The following is a 26,102-nucleotide window of genomic DNA, read 5'->3' as shown; positions in this document are numbered from 1 at the left end:
CGGACGTGAGGCGGGGCTTCAGTTCTCGCGCGCTTTCGGAGTCCACGCCCCTCTTCTTCCCGCGCGGCGTCCTCACGATGGCGTCCAATGGCGGGAAAACTCCACGGCTGGCGGGAAGAAGGCCGAAGATGGCGCCGAATGGCGGGAAAACTCCACCGATGGCGGGAAGGAAGCGGAAGATGGCGCCGGATGGCGGGAATCTTCACCACAGGTAAGTTTGAACAGTCTTTTTCAGGCACGCAGTACCCGGTGGTTGCGGGCACGAGATCCTGCCGACTACGCCAAAAGTTGACGCACCCCTGGGCCTGTGTCGCGCAGCGTTGCGCACGCGGGAGCTTACCCGGAGCCGGATCTGTTGAGGGTTGTAGTCTCGTGGCGGTGACCCGGTCCGTGCCCAGGGAGTCAGACTAAGTGGCGCTGTATTAGCGGTAGATGTTGTACGACTACGCCACCCGTTGAATGCAGCGAAGGAGCTGCCGCTGCAGGGCAGGCCGCTGAGGCCGGTGGTAGGATTGTGCAGCGTGATAGTATCACCCCCAACGGGAGGGGTATGGCCTCAGGGCAGCCGACGTGGATGATGGGGGTAGCAGGAACCACTCGGAGACGGTACGGTGTAGTTCAGGGTCTTTACTGGTGACAAAGATAGACCCTCCCGGAGTACTGCTAGCGATTGGGGCCTGGTCAGTCCTTGAGCAGATGGGATCTCCCCTGGCCAGGCGGAGTTGTAGGCCTCCCAAACTAACTGTACTCTTCTGGCTACCTTGCTAGAGGCGGGTATAAGTAGCCCACGTCCCTGAGTGTACCGTGTGGTGCTCACCCGTATGGCCGGTGACTCGGGGCCTTCTAGTTGCGTCCGCTCCACGACGGCGGTGCTGGTCCCACGCGTGTGACCGTGCCTTCGGGTTTCTTGGCCAGAGGACCTGAAATCCCCTGCCGGTCGGTTTCTGCTGCTGGATAGGAGTTAGTCCCCACAGCCTCGGACTCCGGGTCCGGTGATAGCTTCTCAGTCAGGGCGAGCTCTGCAGCTGCCAGCCCCTGACTCCTTGTAGCACTGCGCCCACAGGGCTCCTGATGTTCTTTTCCTATATCTGCTTCTCTTCTCTGTCTCTACTTCTTCTCTACTCACTAACCCTGCCTCAGCCCTAAGTTTATATAGGGGAAGTTCTTCCCCTCCCAGGACTGGGCAGGAGGTGTGGCATGCACAGGATCCCTGACCAAGAGACCTCCCACCTGCTCTCAGACATAACATTGCTGTTACTGTGGAAACCAGACCCCTGGGGTGCCACAGTAGCGGTCACAAGCTCTCAGTGTAAGTCTATGAGAGTCGTGTTCTGGCCTCATTCTGGCTCTCATAGACTTACATTGAATTGTGACTGGACCGATCCGGCAGGTAACAAACTGCTGGAGACCAACCGGAGAAGCGCTGATAAAAGATGAAGATGGTGGCTGGTAAGTATGAGACTAGGGGCAGGGAACTTAGAATAGTAGCATCACTCCAGTGCTGCAATAGAAAACGACACTGGAGTGATGCTTTAACCCCTTCACATCATATGTCGTGTCCCTGCCTTCCCCAGCAGATGATGGCTGTTAACCTGTTAAATCCCGCTGTCAATCTCTTGTCTCTGTGCTTGCCATTACTATTCTCCTGTGAAAGGCAGCCTGTACATGGTGTTCATAGGAGATCATGATTTTCTCTATACATAGCAGTGCTGATGCATCGCTATGTATAGCACAAGTGATGAGATGATCGCAGCTTCAAGTCCCCTAAGGGGGCTATTGAATACAATAAAAAAAAGTTTTTAAAAATTTGAAAAAAAAAAAGTTTAAATCACCCCATTTTGCCCCATTAAAAATAAAACCAATAAAAAAAATACACATTTGGTTTGCATTCATAAAAGTGTGATCTATCAAAATCTAAAATATATTCATCTGATCGGTGTAACGAGAAAAAGATCAAAACACCAGAATTACGTTTTTTTGGCTGCCAAAACATTCCAAAAATGCAATAAGAGGCGATAAAATCATTGTATCTACACAAAAATGGTATCAGTAAAAATGTCTGCTTAGGGTGTAAAAAATAAGCCCTCACCCATCCCCAGATCCCGAAAATTGAAAGCGTTACGGGTCTTGGAAAATGGTGACACAAGCAAAGGGTTTTTTTTTTTACAAATTTCACCACATAAATAAAAAAAACTATACATGTTTGATATCTGCGCACCCATACTGACCTGGAGAATCATATTGCCAGATCAGTTTTACCATATAGTGGACATGGTAAAGAAAAAAAAAAAAATTGCACTTTTTTTGCAATTTCAATGCACTTTTCCCGCTTTTCAGTGCATGACATGATAAAATGAATGATGTCATTCAAAAGTAAAATTCGTCCTACAAAAAACCAAGCCATCATACAGCGACGTGAATGTAGAAATAGAAAAAAAGTTATGGCTCTTGGAAGAAGGGGAGGAAAATTACGAAAAACAAAAAACTGAAAATAGCCGGAGGGTGAAGGGGTTAATGGAATTGTATTGTTTGGGTTGGTGGTTTTAAATACACATTCTACAAAGTGTTGCAGAAGTAATATTATAATACCAGGCTTTGTCCCATCCCCCAGGGTCCCATGATATGGTGGTTTGTCATTTCTTGCCTGATTCTCTAAGGAAGGAAGATGAAGAAACCTCACTGTATATTAAATACTAATACTCAAGGTCTCACCGTATATTCCTGCAGATGATGTATGGATGTATTTCTCCTACTCCACAGATACAACTTATTTCAGATTGCTTCACATGCTTTTGGTGAAATAATCCAATTACTCAGTGTCATCAGGGTTGCAAAACCATCATTGCCACAGTTCTGACCCTACCAATAGTGCACTGCTTTAAACTATTTTTCTGAGTGCTTAAATTGATATATCTCAGCAGCGTGTCATCTTCTCAAATTGCTTTTCTGTTCTTAAAAGCAACATATTCTCCTTAATCAGCAGCGGGATTGTAAATCAATAGCAGGAATGTCATTTTAATCGAGATTGGTAATTTCTCATGTTGCGTTTTGCAGGCACAGTGGCAGCGTCTTCTGGTCTTTACCCTGGACAGTGCATCATCAAAGTGAATGGGATCAATGTCAGCAAGGAGAGCCACGCCAGTGTTATCGCCCACGTGACTGCTTGCAGGAAGTATCGGCGCCCCATGCAGGTTAGGTTATGCCATGAATATTCAAATTTATGATGTAACGTTGGCACAGCAAATGCTCATATAGTCCTCCCAGCAATATATATGTATATATACATATATCTATATCTGTATAGATATATATCTATATGAAGATATAGGTATATATATATATATATATACAGTATATATGATGTAATTATGTAAGGAGTTCCTGCACAGTAAGTAGGTAAAATCAGTTGTGCGGCATCTTCTTATAAACCGCAGCCAGTATTCATGTTCTAATCATGCAGGAGGTTAGACCAGCCAGTCAGAATTGTATCATTACACACTAAAAAAAGCTTTATCTGGTGCTTTGCTGCCTGCTTTTGATTGGGCAACTCATACAGGAGCTGAAAGACATGCCCCAAGTGAAAACTAGCTAACAACACTCACTTGGCCTTAACAAAACTTAACTTATTAGGTCCCAAATTATCTCAGTAATGGAGAGGCAAAATTAAAAAGAGACAAAAATGTTTTATTTCACTCCACTGCCACTATTACATCATGTTTCAACATGAAAAATTTAGTGAAAGGTCCTCTTTGTATACTGTTTTTCTGTAAATTTGAACATTGACTAGACAGACTTGGCTATATGCACATGACATCTTTTAAATTCAGACAAACCTGTCCAGTTTTTCAAGCTGAAGACATTTTAGGAAACTCTTGTGTTTTTTTGTTTTCTTGCATCGTCTTTTGTGTCTTTTTTTTCAGTAATTTCCTGACCGTTTTTCCAACTGTTTTGGCTGCCGGCAATTTTTTGAAGGTTTTCTTATGGTTTTTAGTCTTTTTTTTTACTGTTTACTTTTCACTCCATAGAATAATAAAGAAACTGCAAGCAGTTAATTAACCAAAAAAATTATGGGAAAACATTCTATTCTAGAAGACGTCTGAGTGACTTCCGGGTGTCTTTTGAGGTTTCCCTTTGACTTGTATTGTAAAGTACAGAGCATCTGCTGAGCAGAAAACTCCAGAAGAATGAACATATCACATTTTTTAACCATTTCTCATTTTTAGAAACCTGAAGTGGTTGAAAGACATTCAAAAGCCTAAACATGTTCAAAGCAAGTTATTTTTACAAACCAATTCATATGTTCATTCTTTTGAGCATTATCTGAAAGGTTTTTCAGGCGGTTTCCACAACAAAATCCCCCTGAAAAAAAAAAACATTGTGTGCAGATATGCTAAAAATCTTTTTTGGTGTGTATATTTTTCAGCAAGATTCAATACAGTGGATTTATGACAGTATTGAAAGTGCCAAGGAAGACGTGTTAAAGCCCACACATCCCAAACCTCTAGGGGACAATGACGGGGATGGATTTGATTGTAAAGTGGAAGGTATCGTCAAGTTATACTTCTCAATATTTCGCTTTTAAAATTGCACTTTTATTGACTGCACATCATTGATTCATGTCTGTTTTTCTTCCAAAGAGGTTATTGACAAGTTCAGTACTATGGCAATAATAGACGGAAAGAAGGATCATGTAAGTCTCACAGTGGATAACGTTCACCTGGAGTACGGAGTTATTTATGAATATGACAGCACTGCAGGAATCAAATGTCATGTAGTAGAGAAGATGGTGGAACCAAAGGGATTTTTCAGCTTAAGTGCTAAGGTGAGAAGTGCAAAAAGAGTAGTTATATATATATATATATATATATATATATATATATATATATATATAAAAAAATCTATCTATATATATTCACATACAGTGGTGTGAAAAAGTGTTTGTCCCCTTCCTGATTTCTTATTCTTTTGCATGTTTGTCACACTTAAATGTTTCAGATCACAACATAATTTTAAATATTAGACAAAGATAACCAAATAAACACAAGATGCAGTTATATATAAATGAAGGTCTTTATTATTAAGGGAAAAAGAAATCCAAACCTACAGGGCCCTGTGTGAAAAAATGATTGCCCCCTAAATCTAACAAACTGGTTGGGCCACCCTTAGCAGCAACAACTGCAATCAAGCGTTTGCGATAACTGGCAATGAGTCTTTTACAACACTCTGGAGGAATTTTGGCCCACTCATCTTTGCAAAATTGTTGTAATTCAGCCACATTGGAGGGTTTCCAAGCATGAACCACCTTTTAAGATCATGCCACAGGATCTCAGTCGGATTAAGGGCAGGACTTTGACTAGGCCACTCCAAAGTCTTTATATTGTTTTTCTTAAGCCATTCAGGGGTGGACTTACTGGTGTGTTTTGGATCATTGTCCTGCTACGTAACCCGAGTGCGCTTCAGCTTGAGGTCACGAACAAATGGCCGGACATTCTCCTTCAGTATTTTTTGGTAGACAGCAGAATTCATGGTTCTATTTACCACAGCAAGTTTTCCATGTCCTGAAGCAACAAAACAATCCCAGACCATCACACTACCACAACCATATTTTACTGTTGGTATGATGTTCCTTTTCTGAAATGCTATGTTACTTCTATGCCAGATGTAATGGGACATACACCTTCCAAAAAGTTCAACTTTTGTCTCGTCAGTCCACAGAGTATTCTCCTAAAAGTCTTGGCGATCGTCAAGATGTTGTTTGGCAAAACTGAGACGAGCCTTTATGTTCTTTTTGCTCAGCAGTGGTTTTCATCTTGGTACTCTGCCATGCATGCCATTTTTGCCCAGTCTTTTTTTTATGATTGAGTCATGAACACTGACCTTAACTGAGGCAAGTGAGGCCTGCAGTTCTTTGGATGTTGTTGTGGGGTCTTTTGTGACTTCTTGGATGAGTTGTCGATGTGCTCTTGGAGTAATTTTGGTCAGTTCGCCACTCCTGGGAGAGTTCACCACTGTTTCGCCTTTGGTGGATAATGGCTCTCACTGTGGCTCGCTGGAGTCCCAAAGCTTTAGAAATGGCTTTATAACCTTTTCCCGACTGATAGATCTCAATTACTTTGTTTCTCATTTGCTTCTGAATTTCTTTGGATTGCAGCATTTGAGGATTTTTTGGTCTACTTCGTTTTGTCAGGCAGGTCCTATTCAAGTGATTTATTGATTGAAAACAGTTGTGGCAGTAACCAGCCAAGTGTGTGGCTAGGAATAATGAACTCAACTTCCCCAAGATGTGATAAAACACAGTTAATTTATGTTTAAAGTGTGGGGGGGAGGGTAATCACTTTTTCACACAGGGCCCTGTAGGTTTGGAATTCTTTTTCCCTTAATAATAAAGACCTTCATTTAAAAACTGCATTTTGTGTTTACTTGTGTTATTGTTGTCTAATATTTAAATTTGTTTTGTGATCTGAAACATTTAAGTGTGACAAACATGCAAAGAATAAGAAATCAGGAAAATCAGGGCAAACACTTTTTCACACCACTGTACATACTGTACACAAGTCTTCACATCCCTTTAAAATGCGAGGCTTTTGTCATGTAAAAAAAATCATACCAAGATATATCATTTCAGACCTTTTTCCGCCTTTAATGTCAGCCATAATCCGTACAATTCAATTGCAAAACAATCTGCAATCATTTTGAGGGGTAAAATAAAAATTACAAAACTAAAATAAAGTGGTTGCATAAGTGTGAACACTTTCTTATAATTGGATGCTGATCTGGTCAAGGGTCTAAATGAACTTAGGGGTCTTGTGGTCTTAATACATTTAGACCACGTTCATAAGTTCAGTATTTGGTCTTGGTTATTTTACCTCAGTATTTGTAAGTCAAAACCAGGAGTGGGTGATAAATACAGAAGTGGTGACGTGTTTCTATTATACTTTTCCTCTGTTTTTTCTCCTGGTTTTGGCTTACAAATATTGGTGTCAAATACTGGCCAAATACTGAACGTGTAAACGTGGCCTTAGGGGTTTGATCTGGTGTCAAAATTAATTTTTACCTCTCAATTTATAGGGCCCAAATTTATAATGGGGTCTTTTTTTTTTTTTAATTAATTGAGTAACCTAGTCTGAGTGTGTTTGGATATCTGATATGATGTCTGAAATAATTTAGGCATCTGGATGAATTTTTTGCTTTTGTCTTGGTTCTAAGTTAATTTTGGAATCTGATCAGGGGAACAGTAATACTTTTATTATTTTTGTTTCACGAGTCTGAGCCCTTCTAAGGGCTCGCTCACACTGGCATATAACACGCTTGAGTGTTATCCAAGGTTTTATCGAATAGCACTCGACCCAATATTATACTATGGGGCAGTGTGGAATAGCATTTTTATTCATACCAATTCGGCATGAGAAAACAAGAGTGCATCCCATAATCAGATCACTCGCACAAGTGTATGGGTGCATGTAAAACATCGGACTGTGACTGCACTCAGATGTCATCAAAGTGCAATCCGATTACCGCAGACACAAATTGGAGTAGATGGAGAGATTAAGTTCCCCGTCATATCACCTGTGCTGCTATTTTCTCATGTGAGAGAATCAGATCACACTAAAGTGACACTCAGATCAATCTCTGACAGGGTTTGATCACAGTGACATTAGCATAATAGGCCTGATTCTCTTGCATTAGAGAATCTACGTTAGCGTGACCAAACCCTAAAAGTAATTTTTGTTCCCCTGGAAAACTCCTTTAATTTCAATTTGGGATAGCTGACATACAGTGTTCCTTTATTAATGTAGTGGCTGCAGCCGCAACTGTCTGTATAACAAATATACTGTTTAACATTTAAAGAGCTCGACCCCTGAACAGTGATCGGCTAATCATGGGGATCCTGAGCGGTCCCATAGATGGCCCATAAACAGTTATTCTTGGGGCAATTGTTTTGCTTGCAGAGAAGGTGAAGCATTAATTATCTGAAATCAACAGGTATCCTTGCAATCTGCAGAGGCATAGTGTCATCCTGGAAATTTCCAGCTGCTCTGATTAAGGCCTCATTTAGACTTCTGATTTTCACATACGAGCGCTTTCCGTGTTTTTCACAGATAGCACTGCTACTTGTGATAGCCTAAGAGGTCATTTGCAGATCTGTGATTTTTCGCAGACCAAGAGGTCTGCCGGGAACTGAGGCGACATGTCCGATTTTGATCCAAGAATTGAATCAAAATCAGCAATACAAGTCAGTGAGTCCATGAAAAAATCAGACCGCACTCAGAAAATTTTTGAGTGCAGTCTGATTTTCATGAGCTGTCAGAAAGGACAAGAAGAAACTTTTTTTTTATTTCTTCACATAGGAGAAAAACAGATGACCACACTCTGATCAAACTCTGATCAAAATAATTGGTCAGTTTTTCTCAAACGTTAAAAAGTTGGATGTCTGAATGAGGCCTAATGGAGAGGGATCTGTTCTTTTATTTTTTCCATATGCCCTGAAATAAGTTGTGTAAAGTTGAAACCCTGTTTAAGAACAGAGACATTTTTTCCAGCTTTATATAACAATGTGTTCTCTTCTCTTTCACAGATCTTAGATGCTCTTGCAAAAAGTGATGAACAATTTGTACAAAACTGCAGTAATCTCCATTCCTTACATGAAGTCATTCCACCAGAACTGCACAATAAATTTAACATCATTTGCCGGGAAAAAATTGAACACATCTATAGGCGGATCACTAGCTATAGAAAGGTAATAAAGGTTTTACTGCTTAGCTTTTTTTAAACACTATTGTAAATATGAATTACCCGGTTCACATACTTTACTAACAGTTCTTTGGACAGTAGAATGTTATAATGCAGTAATGCCTCATACAACCTGCTCCGCAGAAAAAGTGTTTCTATAATGATACAGTTCTGCAGAAAATGTGTTAAATTTTTCAGGACCCTGCAGCCATAATGCTGTCAGCAAGCTCTGCACTGCATGACTCCAGACTGTAGGCACTTGTAAACCAGTCTGTCTGATGAGAAATGTGCTGGGCAATAGCCGGGAACTTAAAGAGGTTGTCCAGCCGCATAAAAAGATGTTTCAATATATTTCAAAGGCACACTGATTAAAAAAAAAACATATCTGTAGGGCCTCAGTCAGACTTCCATTTTTCACATATGACTGCTATCCTTATTTTTCTCAGATAGTACTCGTACCTGCAGTAGTGAATGGAGTAATTCACATGTCCGTCATTTTCCACGGACCGAGTAGTCCATGCAAAACTGCGGATCAGAATCAGCAATGCAAGTCTATGGGTGACAAAATCAGACAATACTCAATGTATCAGAGTGAGGTCCAGTTTTCACAGGCTGTTAAATATGAAAAGAACAAAGAATTTTTTATTCCTTTTCACATTTTAAAAAAAATGATGACACTCGGACCAAACTCGGATGAAACTCTGCCCAAAAATCAGTGTTGAAACTTGGTTTGTTTTTCTCGTGCGTGAAAAAACGGAGGTCTGAATGAGGCCTAAGTGTGGGTCCCACCACCAACACTTCCAAATTCCCTAGAGACAGGAGCTTCATAGTCAGTGTTGTTTGTAAAGGGGCTAGCTACCTCGTCATTTCAATAGCTAACTCAATCCCTAAACTTCTGGCCCAATGCTCCACATTGGGAAGTGTTTCCAGTGTCCTGCACATTATCAGAGCTGTGCATGAAGAAGGGGGACTGACTGCCCTTTTAATAACTTTACCAGTTACTATATCTGTCTATACATCAGCTGAGACAGAGAATGGGGAAGGCTTAGCAACAGTGATGAGCGAGCACTAAAATGCTCGGGTATTCGTTGCTCGGGTCAAGCAAATTGGAATGCTCGGTCCGAGCAATGAGCCCAATGTAAGTCTATGGGAAACTCGAGCATTTTTCTGGCGGGCCCCCCCGGCGGTCTGCAGAGGGCCTAAAAATTGCCCAAATCGATGGGAACAGTGCTCAAATGACATGGGAACAACATTTGGAAGACCCCTGGAAGCATCTCTGACTCCCAGGTCACTGCTGTCAGCAATGTTGTCAGAGTATTACGCCACTTTTACAGACTCACAATAAAACATACAAAAACGAAACCAAAATGGATTTTCCTGGGGAAAATGTTAAGGAACATCCTTTCCAGGGTAATGTCTTGTATATAAGGCAAAATAAATAACCAAAACCAAAAATACTCCTCCACACCTTGGGCTATGTTCACACGTAGCGTTTTTGGTGCTCTTTTGCACTTTTCCATTGCTTTCAACGGGAAATGTAATTTTAACATTTTACTACCTTATTTGGCCATGTGGTGTGTGAGACATGATCAGACACATTCATACAGTGCTGAAAAGAAATGGGAACAGCATGGGGAAGACCCCTGGAAGCATCTCTGACTCCCAGGTCACTGCCTAAAACTGTGGTCATCTCATCAGACGTGATCCTATATTACTACAATAATAATACAGACATTTTTGGCAACGTGACAAATCTTAAACTCCATTTAAAATGGGCAAGGTGTGTGTCAAGGGACAGGGAAGTGGATGTTTTGGTGATGGTGATCGTGCACACAGAGGCTGTGGGCAAGATGAAACTGTGCTTGCTGAGGGAGCACAACAAACACCCATGTCATGTCACACTACCTTCTTGTCCCAATTTCTAGAAGGCAGCGGAACACCACTATTGAAGCCAGAGCAGTGTGAAAAGGTTGTTGGTTGGATAGCAGATAAAGCTTCCAGTCAGTTTGCCACCACCACCAACCACCCTGTGTTCCACGTGGTCCAGCCTCAGTAGATGTGAGTCTGGACCACATTATTATTATTACTTTATCGCCATTTATCCCATGGCACTTTACATGTGAAAAAGGGGTATACATCGCAAAAACAATTACAATAATCTTGAACAAAAATGTGACAGCGACTGGTACAGGAGAGGAGAGGACCCTGCCCACGAGGGCTCACAGTCTACAAGGGATGGGTGAGTATACATTAGGTGAGGATTGAGCTGGTCATGCAGTGGTATGGTGGAGCGAGGGTTACTGCAAGTTGTACGCATGTCGAAAGAGGTGGGTCTTCAGGTGCTATTGGAAGGTTTCAACAGTAGGCGAGAGTCAGAAACGGTGGGGTAGAGAGTTCCAGAGAAGGGGGGATGCATGGGAGAAATCTTGTATGTGATTGTGGAAAGGGGAGATAAGAGGGGAGTAGAGAAGGAGATCTTGTGAGGATCAGAGGTTGTGTGCAGGTAAGTACCGGGAGACTAGGTCACAAATGTATGGAGGAGACAGGTTGTGGATGGCTTTGCATGCCAAGGTTAGGGTTTAGAACTGGAGTCTCTGGGCAATGGAAGGGATTGACAGAGAGGAGAGGCCAGGGAATAACGAGGGGACAGGTAGATTAGTCGGGCAACAGAGTTTAGGATACATTGGAGGAATGCGAGAGTGTTAGAAGGGAGGCCACAGAGCAGGAGGTTGCAGTACTCGAGGTGGGAGATGATGAGGGCGTGCGCTACTCTTTTTGTAGATTTGTGGTTAAGGAATGTGCAGATATGGGAGATTTTTTTGGAGTCAGCATCTTCCTCACCCTGATCCTTTTTCCTCCCACCATTCCGAGTGCCCTGAGACAACTGATCCCACACTTGAACACTCCGAAGAGCTGTTTTGTTCATCTTTCCATTTATAGATTCTGGCCTCTTGTGTAGTCTGCTCGGAAGTGGAAAGAGCTTGGATATGTGGTTTGAAGGAGAGAATAGAGTCCAGGGTTACCCCAAGAGCTGTTCACTTTTCCAGCGATAGATTCAGGCCTCTCGACCGGCCAGCTTCGAGCAGGGCAACAGAAGATCGCATGTAGCGATTTGAGCAGCCATGGTCACCCGAAGGTGACGGTGGGAAAGTGCAATTACTGACGCAAGAGATGGATAATGATGAGACACAATGGACAGAAAGTCAGGCGGAGGACCAGGATGGGGAAGTGAAAGACAGTGCGGTGGACAATGAAGTCACTGACCCAACCTCGCAAGGGGACACGCAGAGCGAGGACAGCAGCACACATGGGGAGGGAGGCATAGCACCACAACAGGCAGGAACAAGCAGTGTGGTGGCCACAGACTCAAGGCGGGCAACTGCTCCCCGGAACACCAACAAGACGGAATTTGCCAGTACAACTGATAGGTCTTCCTGAGTCTGGTTCTTTTTTAAAGGCTGTTCAGATAACCCCAAAAAGGCCATCTGCAACATCTGCCAGGCCAGCATCAGTAAGAGCACCAAAACTACCAGCCTGACCACCACCAGCATGCTCAGGCACATGACAGCAAAGGACCTGACTAGCTGGGCCGAACACCAAGGTCCAGAAACAGTGTCTGTGGGTGACACCACTGCCTCTTCCACTGTTGTGCGTGCACGCCAGTCCCCTGTCCATGGCTCATGCGAAGATGCCTCCCGCCCTGCACCTGTCGTTGCAGACTTGTAACCATCACCGCCCACGTCCTTGTCCCTTCGCAGCGTTCAGTTGTCCCTACCACAGTCCTTGGAATGCAAGCGCAAGTATGCAGCCAGCCACCCACCCAGAGGCCGCAGTACTAAACTGCTACATTTCTGGGCAGCTGCTTGCGCTTGAAATGTTGCCTTTTAGGCTCGTGGAGGAGGAAGCTTTCCACAACCTCATAGCGGTGGCGGCCCGGTGTCCATACTCGGTCCCTAGCCGCCACTATTTCTCCCCGTATCGTCTCCGCCTTCCAAAAGCGCAGGTCCCAGAACATTACCCGTGCCCTCCCCAGTGCACTTAAGTGGGAAGGACCGCCTAACCACAAACACGTGGACAAGTGAATGTGGCTAGGGACAGTTCATCTCACTGACGCATTCCACTGGGTTAATATTGTACTCGGTCTCCTAGATAACGACCAAATTATTCATGATAGTTGGATCATTCACCTCCTTAGCTTTGTGTTACTTGGAATGCAAGTGCAAGTATGCAGCCAAACACTCACCCACCCACAGGCCGCAATACTAAACTGCCACATTTCTGGACTGCTTGCCCCCACTTGAAATGTTGCCTTTTAGGTTCGTGGAGGCGGAAGCTTTCCACAACCTCATGGTGGCGGCGGCCAGGTGTCCATACTTGGTCCCCAGCCACCACTATTTCTCCCGGTATAGTCTGGGCTTTCCACAAGTGTGGGTCCCAGAACATTACCCGTGCCCTCCCCAGTGCACTTAAGTGGGAAGGACCGCCTAACCACAAACACGTAGACAAGTGAATGTGGCCAGGGACGGTTCATCTCACTGACACATTCCTCTGGGTTAATATTGTGAAAGCTGGGACCCTGGAACAGAACACGTCCTCCTGACGCAGAAGATTGTGGGCCCTGGGTCAATCAGGGTTGCCCCTACATTCTACAGCTCCTGCACCACCTTCTCCTCCTCCTTTTCAGCTTTCATCTCCATCACTTGATTAATTTTTTGAGGACATATTCCAGATTATTTACTTAAACTTCATGTGTGTCAATAACAATAAGCAGGACTGTATGCTTAGGCGACAAACCGCACACCATTGCAGAGTTGTTGAAAGCTGTATCAGAGAACCTGGTGGCGGCTCTGAAGCTAGGCAAGCTTGCACACGTACCATGCCTGGCCCATGTGTTCAACTTAGTGGTTCTGCGGTTTCTAAAAATCTACCTGGATCTTCCACAGCAGCTTGTGAAAGTACGCCGCTTGTGTGCCCATTTCTGAAAGTCAGCTACAGATTCCGCCGCCCTGGGAGGGCTTCAGCAGAGTTTGCAGCTTCCAGCTCCCAGACTGGTGTGCGATGTGACTACTCATTGGAAATCATAGTTGCAGATGTTTGGAATGATTTTTAGCAGCAGAGAGCAGTTGTTGAGTATCAGCTTCAACACGTCCGTCGGCATTCAGATCAGCCTCCGCACATAAGAGCTGATGAGTGGGCATGGATGTCTGACATCTGTGGCGTCCTCCAAAACTTTGAAGACTCCACCAAGATAGTGAGCGGCGATGACGCCATAAGTAGCGTCACAATCCCGCTTCTCTGTCTACTGAAACGCTCACTGCTCACAATTAAATTAAAGAGGAGGCATTGCAGACGGAGCAAGGAACTATTCAGGGTGATGCTACTCAGCCCAGCCTCATCTCATCTCAGCGTGGATTGGGTGATATTGAGGAGGTGGAGGAGGAAGAGAACATAGACAGTCGTACTCTTGGTGAGAACAGGGAAGTCTTGGCTGTTGGCAGTCTGGCACACAAGACCGACTTTATGTTCCCCTGCCTTTACCATGACCATCGCGTTGTTTCGCATTTTGGGCATTACAGAAAACTGGCACGGCACAAGAGAACTTTTGGAGACGGAGGTGTGAGGTTCTGGTTAAGGAGAATGTCAGTGTTAGATCAGTTGCTGAACGGAGGGCAAAGTAGGGGTGATACACAGAAATGAGGGATGAGATATAGGCCGGTGCAGAACTGTGGACAGCTTGGTGGGTGAGAGAGATGAGTTTGTATTGTATTCTGTAGTGATTGTTTAACCTAACCAGTGCAATGACTGGCACAGGGTAGAGACGTTGGTGAAGCGGTTTGATAGAAATACGACCCTGGCGGCTGCATTCAGAAGGGATTGAAGAGGAGACAGTTTGTTTAGAGGGAGACCGATTAGAAGAGAGTTGTAGTAGTGAATAAGGGTGACAGTGAGAGTTTTTGCAATATCAAAGGTGAGAAAAGGTTGAATTCTGGAGATGTTTTTAAGGTGCAGGTGACATGAGCGAGTGAGTGATTTTCCACGTTGAATAAAGGAAAGTTGTGTGTCAAATATGACTCCAAGGCCGCAAGCTTGCCGAGTGGGAGTTATGTTGGCACCACCTAAAGGAAATTGCAAAGTCAGGTATAGGTAGGTTAGCAGAGGGAGGAAACCGACAGAGTTCATTTTTGGAGATATTGAGTTCAGGCTCTTGTTGAAGAATTATAACAAAAAAAAAAATTCCCATCTGACAACGCTGGCGGCAGAGGTCAGTCCGACAGTTCATTGGACAACCAAGGAGTACAAGCGAGGGAGATACAAAACAGAAGCAGCAGAGGCAAGAGAACGCTGTCAAAGGTCTGGGACAGTTTTCTCAGACCCTCCCAGCGCCCAGGCCCTGATACACGGGGTACTCTGACAAGGAGGGAAAAGTTTTCGAAGATGCTGAAGGACTACCTTGGCAACCATACCAGCGTCCTCCATGATTCCTCTTTGTCTCTGTACCTTACAACTGTTGGGTATCCAAGCTGGACATGTGGCATGAACTGTCTTTCTATGCCTTGGAGGTCCTGGCCACTAGCGTTTTGTCAGAGATGGTTTTTAGTGCCGCCTCGGGCATTATAACTGATAAAACTGATAGGCCTGAAAATGCTGACAGGCTGACTCTTATAAAAATGAACAAGGGCTGGGTTGGGCCAGACTTCTCAACACCACCAGACGATAGCATCAAACATAAACTCAAATCCAGTGATTATTTTTTTGGGGGTCTATTCCCATGCACCCCTTCACACCCAGACATGGATATACCCTTCAGGAATTGTTCTATTTTATGTCGCCCTCCTCCTCCTCATCCTCATCCACCATATCACCAGGGTGATCGTGATGCAACACCCACATCATTTTTTGAAGGGTGTTTCTGATTAGAGACGAGCGAATATTTCAATATTCGTTTCGGATTACAATCGCTGTTTTTGCAATATTCGCAATGTAATTGTCGAATATTCGCCGAACATTGCTGACCACCATTGGATTCAATGGGTGCCAAAACCAAACGCATACACAACACCTTCAAACGGGACCAAAATCTGCCAAAACACATCAATTTAGGGGCAGTCACCAGGAAAGTGCCATCAATTGACCCAGAGTACAAGTAGCATAATTTTTATTATTTATTATTATTGCACCATTTATTCTATTGCGCTTTACATGTGAAAACAGGTCACTCACTGACTGGTACAAGAGCAGAGAGGACCCTGCCCGTGAGGGCACACAAACAGTCTATAAGGGATGGGTGAGGATACAGTAAGTGAGGGTACAGCTGGTCATACAGCGGCATGGTGGAGCGAGGGTTACTGCAGGTTGTAGGCTTGTCGAAAGAGGTGGGTCTTCAGCTTCCTTTTAAAGGTTTCAACAGTAGGCAAGAGTCTGATATGTTGGGGTACAGAGTTCAAGAGTAGAAGGGATGCACAGGAAAAATCTTGTATGCGATAGTGGGAAAAGGAGATAAGACGGGAGTAGAGAAGGAGATCTTGTGAGGATCGGAGGTTGCGTGCAGGTATGTACCGGGAGACTAGGTCACAGATATATGGAGGAGACAGGTTGTGGATGGCTTTGCATGTCATGGTTACGGTTTTGAACTGAAGTCTCAGGCCAATGGGGAGCTAGTGAAGGGATCTTATAGATTGCAATCTTATAGATTGATGGAGCCAGTCCACAGTAAAAAAAGAAGCCATAGAGTGTCCAGGATCCTTCCCACAAACTTTTCTTAGCCAGGGCTGTTTCTCAGCACGGTTGGACGGTCCCACCAGAGAATCCCCTGGTGTGCCCTGGCTTCTCCATCAGGAGAGTTCATGATAGCGCAAACTTTGCAGCTGTTATGGGGCTCTTGAGCGGGGGAGAAAGGTAGGCCCTCAGAATCAAATCCTCTGGTGGGCCCAATGTTCTTCAGTCTTACACTGCTTCTCGGTGAGAGTTGTATTTCACCACAGCCATATTCTTTAGCTTGGTGAAAGGACTGGCATAGAGGGAAACCGTATCTACTCCGGCTGTCATTTCTCCGCCACCAGGTTCCGGTCATTTTCACACACTACCATGCCTGGCTGTATGTTCAGCGGTGAGAGACACAGATCAGGCTGCTGTGTTACAGCTTTCAACAACTCTGCAGCAGTGGGCGGTTTGTCACCTAAACATTAAGCATAGTATCTTCAGCACAGCCTGTTGCCGCTTGGCCAAGGCAGTGCTGCAGTGCTTCCAGCTTGTGACTGATGTGGTCATTTCAGAGATGGCAGCTGAACAAACGGAGGAGGAGGTCCAGGAGCTGAACAATGTGATTACATTGACGAGTCTGTTTTTTATACTAAAGAAAGATCCTACTGTGTTTTTTTTTGTTTTTACGTCTCTTCAAATGTGTATTGGAGTTCATCCTAATTTCTGGCAGCCCTTGAAATTGCTGCATATGCAATAACAGTATAGGAGACACACTCCTTAATAATGGGAAGGACAATTCTAAGAGATTCTATGTTCTAGAATATTAACTGTCTTATCGGAAATTCTTTTACGGGTGAGGTATCCCAGCATGGATACCGTATTACACCGATCCAGCCAGGTATTATTGCCTTATACTGTGTGCTGCTGGTGCTGCCCAAAAAAAATTAAAATCTATTCTATTCCCTATCGATAATGCTGTTAGATGCATTTACAATAGGGACAGGTTCTGCTGCTAGGTGGTATCATCACCAGCTACAGATGAGTGTTCATTCTGGTTGCATAAATGTCTTCCACCGTCCATAACTTTATTTTTGTTTATTTCTTTGGCCTTATTTACAAGTCACCCTGGAAAGAATGTTTTTTAAAGTTTTTTTCCATTTTAGCTTGTTTTTTGTATGTTTTTTTTTGTCAGTCCGTAAAAATGGCGTAATACTCTGACAACATTGTTCACAGATATGCTATTTGTCAGCAGCCAACTGTGAATAGGTTTGAACCCACAACTGCAATACTTTAAATGGAGTGTAATATTTGACACACTCACAAAAATTGCTGGATTATTAGGGCAGTCATATGGAATAACGTCTGAAGGCCACGGTTTCAGGCAGTCGCCTAATAGTATGGTATTTGTCAGCAACCACGTGTCAATTGGTTCAACAAAACACAGCTGGCTGACTTTAAATGGAGTGGAATAATTGGCACGCTCCACAAAATGTCTGTATTATTACGGCAGTCATATGGATCATGTGCGTCTGATCATTGAGTTCCTCTGCTTCCACAATACAGTAATGTGAATAAACCAAAAAAATCTGTCTGTATTTTGTGAAGAAGCAAATGGAGCTGTAAAATGGTGTACACTGACACTGTTGAAAACTGTAAATGGAGGACAATATTTTCCACGTTCACCGTAAATGGCTGACGGAGAACCACTGTTTTAAATTGCAGGCCTGTAGTTTACTAATACTATTCTTCACAGCAACCTCGTGTGAATAGCTTCCCTGACACACTGTAAGAAAATGTAAATGGAGGCCAGAAATGGCTGAATTTGGAATGCAGTTATATGTGATAAGTCTGACGGTGAACCACGGTTTTAAATTGCAGGCCTGTAATTTACTAATGCTATTCTTCACAACAACCTTGTGTGAATAGCTTGACCGACACACTGCAACAAAATGTAAATGGAGGCAAGAAATGACTGAATTTGGAAGGCAGTTTTATGTGATACGTCTGACGGAGAACCACGGTTTTAAAAAGCTAAAAAGAGGGCCTGTAGTTTACTAATACTATTCTTCACAGCAACCTCGTGTGAATAGTTTCACTGACACACTGCAACAAAATGGAAATGGAGGCCAATATTTTCCACGTTCACTACAAATTTCTGGATTTTAATTGCTGTAATATGGAAAAGATCTGGCTGCATTCTGCAGTGCTAACAAGCAAATGGAGCAGAAAAATTGTATACTCTGGATTGCTTTTTAAGCAAATAATCAGGATTAAGATAAAAAAAAAAATTAACCCTGGCCCCTGATATCTGGGGGTATGTCTACAAATATCTGTCACAGCAGCAGCAGACAGAACATGCAATGGACCCTCTTGCACTATATGCACTGCAGTCAGCCACATACCCTGCCTGCCTGCCTAACTCCTGCTATCACCACTGAATTAGTCCTCAGAAGGACTGTTAGTTCAGATGGACATATATATATATATATATATATATATATATATATATATATATGTTGTGGAATACCTATACTAACTATTAATAAGCAATCCTCTCCCTGACTCATCAGCAGCACCTCTCCCTACTCTGCCTGTTTCTGGGGTAGACTGTGACGAGCATAGCGTCACCGGGTCTTAAATAGACCTGATGACGCTGTGCGGCCAGCCAATCACTGTAATACCCACAACTATCATGGCTACGGCATTACAATGCATGGCAAGCAATTCCTGCATGTTCATTGGCTCTCTAAAGAGCACCAAACATGCAGAGCGGGGACCCGAGCTCCCGCCCAAGCAACCCGGAAATACTCGCCTAGCTTGTCGAGCACCGTGATGCTCGGGTGAGTACCGAGTAGTGGCAAGCACGTTCGCTCCTCACTAGTTAGCAATTAAAATGAGCCAGTCAGCCTGTCCCATTTACAGTCAGTATTGATGATGAAACTTCCTCCTGTGTCATAGGAAGCACTGGGAGAGTCACTGAAGTGTGGCATATGTGGACAATTCCTTTAAGTGTTCTAATATACCCAAGATTTCCTTGTCCGTCCACTTTATTTCTTTTCCCACTGTATCTGCATGTGACAAATGATGGACAGTAAAATGGGCCTACCTATTAGCCCCAGTCCAGTTCAGCTGAGCCAGTCCCCTTCTTTAGCAAGGCTGATGTAGATACAAAAATTCTGCATTACACATATTTCAACCACTTGTTTTGTAGCTGGGCCACCCCTTCTGCACTGTACAGTGGGGAAAAAAAAGTATTTAGTCAGCCACCAATTGTGCAAGTTCTCCCACTTAAAAAGAAGGTGAGAGGCCTGTAATTGACATCATAGATAGACCTCAACTATGAGAGATAAAATGAGAAAACAAATCCTGAAAATCACATTGTTTGACTTGGAAAGAATTTTTTTTCAAATTTTGGTGGAAAATAAGTATTTGGTCAATTACAAAAGTTCATCTCAATACTTTGTTATATATCCTTTGTTGGCAGTGGAAGAGGCTTTCTGTAATGCCTCACAAGGTGGCACACACTGTTGCTGGTATGTTGGCCCATTCCTTCATGCAGATCTCCTCTAGAGCAGTGATGTTTTGGGGCTGTCGCTGGGCAACATGGACTTTCAACTCCCTCCAAAGGTTTTCCATAGGGTTTATATCTGGAGACTGGCTAGGCCACTCCAGGACCTTGAAATGCTTCTTTTGAAACCACTCCTTCATTGCCCTGGCGGGGTGCTTGGGATCATTGTCATGCTGAAAGACCCAGCCACATTTCATCTTCAATGCCCTTGCTGATGGAAAGCGGTTTGCACTCAAAATCTCACGATACATGACCCCATTCATTCTTTCATATACACGGATCAGTTGTCCTGGTCCCTTGGCAGAGAAACAGCCCAAAAGCATGATGTTGCCACCCCCATGCTTCACAGTAGGTATGGTGTTGTTTGGATGCAACTCAGCATTCGTTCTCCTCCAAACACGACGAGTTGTGTTTCTACCAAACAGTTCTACTTTGGTTTCATCTGATCATATGACATCCCAATACTCTTCTGGATCATCCAAATGCTCTCTAGCAAACTTCACACGGGCCCGGACATGTAATGACTTAAGCAGGGAGACACGTCTGGCACTGCAGGATCTGAGTCCCTGGCGGCTTAGTGTGTTACTGATGGTAGCCTGTGTTACGTTGGTCCCAGCTGTCTGCAGGTCATTCACTAGGTCCCCCCCGTGTGGTTCTGGGATTTTTGCTCACCGTTCTTGAGATCATTTTGACCCCACGGGATGAAATCTTGTGTGGAGCCCCAGATCGAGGGAGATTATCAGTGGTCTTGTATGTCTTCCATTTTCTAATTATTGCTCCCACAGTTGATTTCTTCACACCAAGCTGCTTGCCTATTGCAGATTCAGTCTTCCCAGCCTGGTGCAGGGCTACAATTTTGTTTCTGGTGTTCTTCGACTGCTCTTTGGTCTTCACCATAGTGGAATTTGGAGTGTGACTGTTTGAGGTTGCGGACAGGTGTCTTTTATACTGATAACAAGTTCAAACAGGTGCCAGTACTACAGGTAATGAGTAGAGGACAGAGGAGCCTCCAAAAGAACAAGTTACAGGCCTGTGAGAGCCAGAAATCTTGCTTGTTTGTAGGTGACCAAATACTTATTTTCCACCAAAATTTGAAAAAAATTTTATTTCCAAATTAGACAATGTGATTTTCAGGATTTGTTTTCTCATTTTGTCTCTGATAGTTGAGGTCTACCTATGATGTCAATTACAGGCCTCTCTCATCTCTCCTTTTTAAGTGGGAGAACTTGCACAATTGGTGGTTGACTAAATACTTTTTTTCCCCACTGTATACGCTATTGCAAGACGTTTTGTGCTATATGGTGTTATTAAGGTAATAATTGTATAACAGCAGCAGAGAATATTCACATTCATCAGATTTCTTGCAGAAATTCGGGAGTGAAAATCAGCTCTATACATCTGAATGTTTCAGTGGCAGGCAGGTAGATTACTACAAACCCAATTCAGTTATATTGGATTTTCAAAGAATCTTCTGTGTGTGTGAATTTACTCTTATTTGTCGGATTTTCCATTAACTCATTGTAAGTATGTTGCAGGGTTGCCAAGGGTCCAAAAATTCAAGGACAGTCCATAAAAATTGGACACTTTTTTGACCTATCCATAGAACAAATTTAAGGTGCCCGTGATATTTTTGAAGCTGAAGAAACTTATATAGATTATTTTGACTAATTATCATCATTTAACAGTTCACAGTGGATGCAGCTGATGTCGTCTTATCAGAATTATGGGCTGTATACATGGAGCACTTATAATCATAATGATTTATTAGGGTTTTCCAATGTGTCCATAATAAATATTGTCTGTCCATGATTTTTTGATGAGCTGTCCTGAAAAAATAAAAAGTCAAGTTTTCAACCCTGGTATGTTGGAGAGAAATAAAATAACTTTTTATGACCTAATTGCGATTTCTTCTGCAAAACTGCATCAAATTGCTGCAATTTTTCAAAACTTCCAGCAAAGTACAGGATTGGACCTATATGAGGACTCACCCAAATATATTCATCAGGAACGGATAGAGTGTGTGAACTTGAAGCCTTCATGTGTGTGGATAGTATTACTATCCTGTCATACTATATCTATTGTAGGTCCTGTCATTTGCCATTTAATCCTTTATGTCAAGCGATAATGAGATGACTCTGCTAAATATGTCACAGTCTACACAGTAACAATGGGAACTGCAGAAATCAGGAAGTGTCAGCCTGTTGTGTCTGCTCCAGTGGTCTGTATGAAGACTGGAATATTTTAGATTTTCTATGGTCTGTCAAAAACCAAACCGAAACCCGTAGATGTTTTGTCAGAGATATAACTATAACATAAAATCTAATTGTAATTTCCAGAAATATTACTTTTTAGGCAATTCCAGAAAATTAAATACTGTATATTCTATATGTACTGACTGTAACAAAATGACATTCTAAGGAGCTTGTCTCCAGTCTGTATATATATACAGCCATTGTAAAATCACAACTCCCAGCATCACCTAATATCTACAGACTGTCAGGTCATGCTTGGAGTTTTAGTTTCCCACAGGTTGGACACCTGTCCTTTGGGAAGAACAAACTTTAATAATCTGGTATTGGATCTAGAAGTGATGATAATAACTTGTGGGGATTTCTCTTGAGCTTTTGACTTGTGAAGATTTGCAAAGGATTTTCGCTTTGATTCGGATTATTATAGCTTGGCATATTTACTTTAGAGCAATATTTCCTTTATCAAAGAGCATATTTTATGACAGTGAATATGGCACATGTATAGAGCGATGTGCATTGATTTCAGGACTAATTAAAAACAAGAAAATATATTAAACTTCATTTGAAAATTCAGATCTTTTTTAGGTTTGTTCACTGTGCGCATAAATGATACTAAAAAAAGAAAACACTCAGTTTTTCAAAGAATGTGTCACGCCGCCAAGTGTAAGTGCAACACAGAGGGAAAAGGGAGAGGGAGCCCAGACACTAGGGAAAGGGGGAAGTGCAGACCTCCTAGTCTGGTCTAGCGTCACCCTGTCTCAACTAACATCCCTATATAGCCTCCTCAGCTATCGCCGATCGCGTGCCTCGCCCTATTTTCCCAGGCATAAGGTTAAGGTTAGTGATGGAAGGAGATGAGCACTAGTCAACTTCCACTAAAACTCTAAAGACAACAAGGGTAGACAAAGCAGGGGAAATGGCTTAGCTTTAGATGAACTCCAAATGTGCACACGGCCCCAAGCTCCAGAGAGGACGAGGTACTGCTCCTGCTAAGCTTCACAAGTAGAAATGAATATAACCAGCGACGCCCTCTCAGACACACCAGGTATATATACACCCAGGCCGGAGAGCAAATTAGGAAGAGAGAGGTAGTCGTTCGGTCATAAAGACAGCCTCCTATCTAAGCAGCTGTCTGCAATGCCAAACGTTGAGATCTCCTGCAACCCACTGCAGGGTGACTGTCACCTCTGACACACCCGTGACAGTATGTTTTGCCATATCTGATTCAGACAGATCATTTGGGTAGTGGCTTTGCTAGCACCAGATACTAGGGGGACATACTTCTAATGGCATTGGGCATTCATGCATTCAATTGTATATGCATCCTCCCCTGCCACTAGCGCCCCATGATTTTTAAATGCGCTTTATTAACACAAATCAAATATATATATACTGTATTTTCAGACCATAAGACGCACCCCAAATTTTAGGGTGGAAAATAGGAAAAAAAATATTTTTTATAAGATGGGGGTCCGTCTTATAGTCTGAATAGGTATCTTACCTGGGGGGGCGGTGGAGCTGAGGTCACAGGAGGCAGGGTCCTTCAGGAAGCCGGTGAAAGTGGAGGCATGCTGGTACCTGGTGGCTGGGGGCCTGGTGCTGGGGGCCTGGTGCCCTGGTACCTGGGGTGCTGGTGCGGGGGCCTGGGGTGCTGGTGCGGGGGCCTGGGGTGCTGGTGCCTGGCCTGGGGTGCTGGTGCCTGGCCTGGGGTGCTGGTGCCTGGCCTGGGATTTCTGGTGCTGGAACAAGAGGTGAGGCGAGCCGGTATCTGGCTGGGGGCTGGGCCTGGCCGGGTACCAGGGCCGGTGTATTGCTGTGAGTGGAGTTTGCAGAGCAGAGTGAGTGGCTTCCGGTGGCCACGGCCATGTTCCTTAAGATGTGCTCTGCAGGAAAATGGCCACCGGCTCGGCAGAGCGCATGCGCCGGCTCCGGCGGCCATTTTCCTGTAGAGCACAGCTTCAGGAACATGGCCGCAGCCACCGGAAGCCGCTCACTCTGCTCTGCAAACTCCGCTCACAGCAATACACCAGCCCCGGTACCCGGCCAGATACCGGCCCCCAGCCAAATACCGGCCCTCCTCACCTCGCCGCCGCCCTGCGATCCCGCTCCACCACCACCGGTAAGTTGCGTTCGGACCATAAGACGCACCCCCCATTTTCCTCTCAAATTTGGGGGAAAAAAAGTGCGTCTTATGGTCCGAAAAATACGGTACCTAAAGTATTGTTATTGATTTTATATATATAAGCATGGATGGTATTTTTAATGCCTTCAGCCACCATTAGGGGGAGCTAATATTAAATCAAATACAACAAAATTTATCGGCTCCCCCTACTGGTGGATGACTACAATTGCAATTTTATCATATTCATTCATATTCATTAAAGGTATTTTGAGCTCTCTATTGGACACATGGAGCTGTTGACACCTATACAGATATATTAAGAAAGGACACAGTACAAAATGTTGGACTTATAAATGATATGTTGTTAAAAAGTCTTATTTTTCTGGCTATTTTCTGTATTTTAGTTAAAAATTCTTTACTAATTTGCACAGTAAGTTTGGAAATTATTTACAAATACTTATACTGCTTATGAGAACTCATTATTCTCCAAAGGGCATTCACATTTTTTGCTGGTTTCCATGTGAAACTGTATATGAGGTGGTTGTCAAACAAGTGACATACAGCTTTACTGAGGTAATATAATGTTGTATGGACAGTGGTGAGTTTAAAGTGGTTGTCCAGGACCATTTCATTATTTTTTTACTAACTGCCTAAAAGCTAACAGCAACAACTACCTGCCTGTTCAACCTTGTGCCGGCTCAGAGCAGGCACCAATTGCTCCTGTCAATTATTCAGCTGCTCCAAGTAAACAGAGCCGCTCTTCTTCTTCTGCTCTGCTCTGCCAATGGGGCATGATTGCTGACATCATGCTGATTGACAGCTGTCTCCCTGCAGTTAGGAAGTGGGGAGCTGGCTGTCAATCAGCATGATGTCAGCAGTCACGCCCCATCAACAGAGCAGAACTGCTCTGTCAGTGTGACATCAGTGGAAGCAGCTGAATCACAGGAGAGGTCTGTGATTGGCGCTGGGCACAACAGATAGGTAGTTGGCAAATACCTAGCTATTGGTTCTAAGGCCCATAGTGAAAAAATATAATAGTCCCGGATAACCCCTTTAAGACTACTTAGGATATAATGAGAGATTTCAGCTCTGAACTTGGCAGAATTGAGAATACAGCTCAGCAACTTATGATCAGTATAAGGTATATAATGCAGTGGTTTTTTTTTTTAAACGTACTTGGTGTTTTTCAAGCTCTTTCGCCGGAAAAGTGCAGATGGGTTTTCACTGCATAACAATGGCCCCCCTTCGAATTCCTATTACTCTAGGCTGTCTGTTGCATTTACATTCGTTAACATCATGCACTGAAATATAGAAGAATTGCAGTGTGTTATATGAGCAATCAGAAGATCACATATTAATATCCTGTATTGTGAGAAAAAATTAAAACAAAAATTAAAAACAAACATTTTAAAACATTATTTCTTATAAAAAGTACTGTTTGTATTCTTATACAGTACAGACCAAAAGTTTGGACACACCTTCTCATTTAAAGATTTTTCTGTATTTTCATTACTATGAAAATTGTACATTCACACTGAAGGCATCAAAACCATGAATTAACACATGTGGAATTATATGCTTAACAAAAAAGTGTGAAACAACTGAAAATATGTCTTATATTCTAGGTTCTTCAAAGTAGCCACCTTTTGCTTTGATGACTGCTTTGCACACTCTTGGCATTCTCTTGATGAACTTCAAGAGGTAGTCACCGGAAATGGTTTTCACTTCACAG

At 43.3% G+C, this 26,102-nt stretch overlaps 1 protein-coding gene across 1 annotated transcript in view; it reads left to right on the top strand.

Moving 5' to 3' along the window:
- The window catches only part of PREX2 (phosphatidylinositol-3,4,5-trisphosphate dependent Rac exchange factor 2), a 538,104-nt gene that overhangs the window by 314,838 nt on the left and 197,164 nt on the right, over positions 1-26,102 (top strand). The window contains exons 20-23 of the mRNA XM_073679425.1: positions 3,055-3,191; positions 4,424-4,544; positions 4,638-4,822; positions 8,576-8,737. Of these exons, the coding sequence (XP_073535526.1) occupies positions 3,055-3,191; positions 4,424-4,544; positions 4,638-4,822; positions 8,576-8,737 (605 nt within the window). The remainder of the gene's footprint in view (positions 1-3,054; positions 3,192-4,423; positions 4,545-4,637; positions 4,823-8,575; positions 8,738-26,102) is intronic.

The sequence above is a fragment of the Phyllobates terribilis genome, unplaced genomic scaffold (assembly GCF_046119375.1).
Source record: "Phyllobates terribilis strain yellow unplaced genomic scaffold, ASM4611937v1 Scaffold_4__5_contigs__length_816908805, whole genome shotgun sequence".
Lineage (NCBI taxonomy): Eukaryota > Metazoa > Chordata > Amphibia > Anura > Dendrobatidae > Phyllobates > Phyllobates terribilis.
Note: the sequence above shows the minus strand (reverse complement) of the source record. Positions and strands in the feature narration are given on the sequence as shown.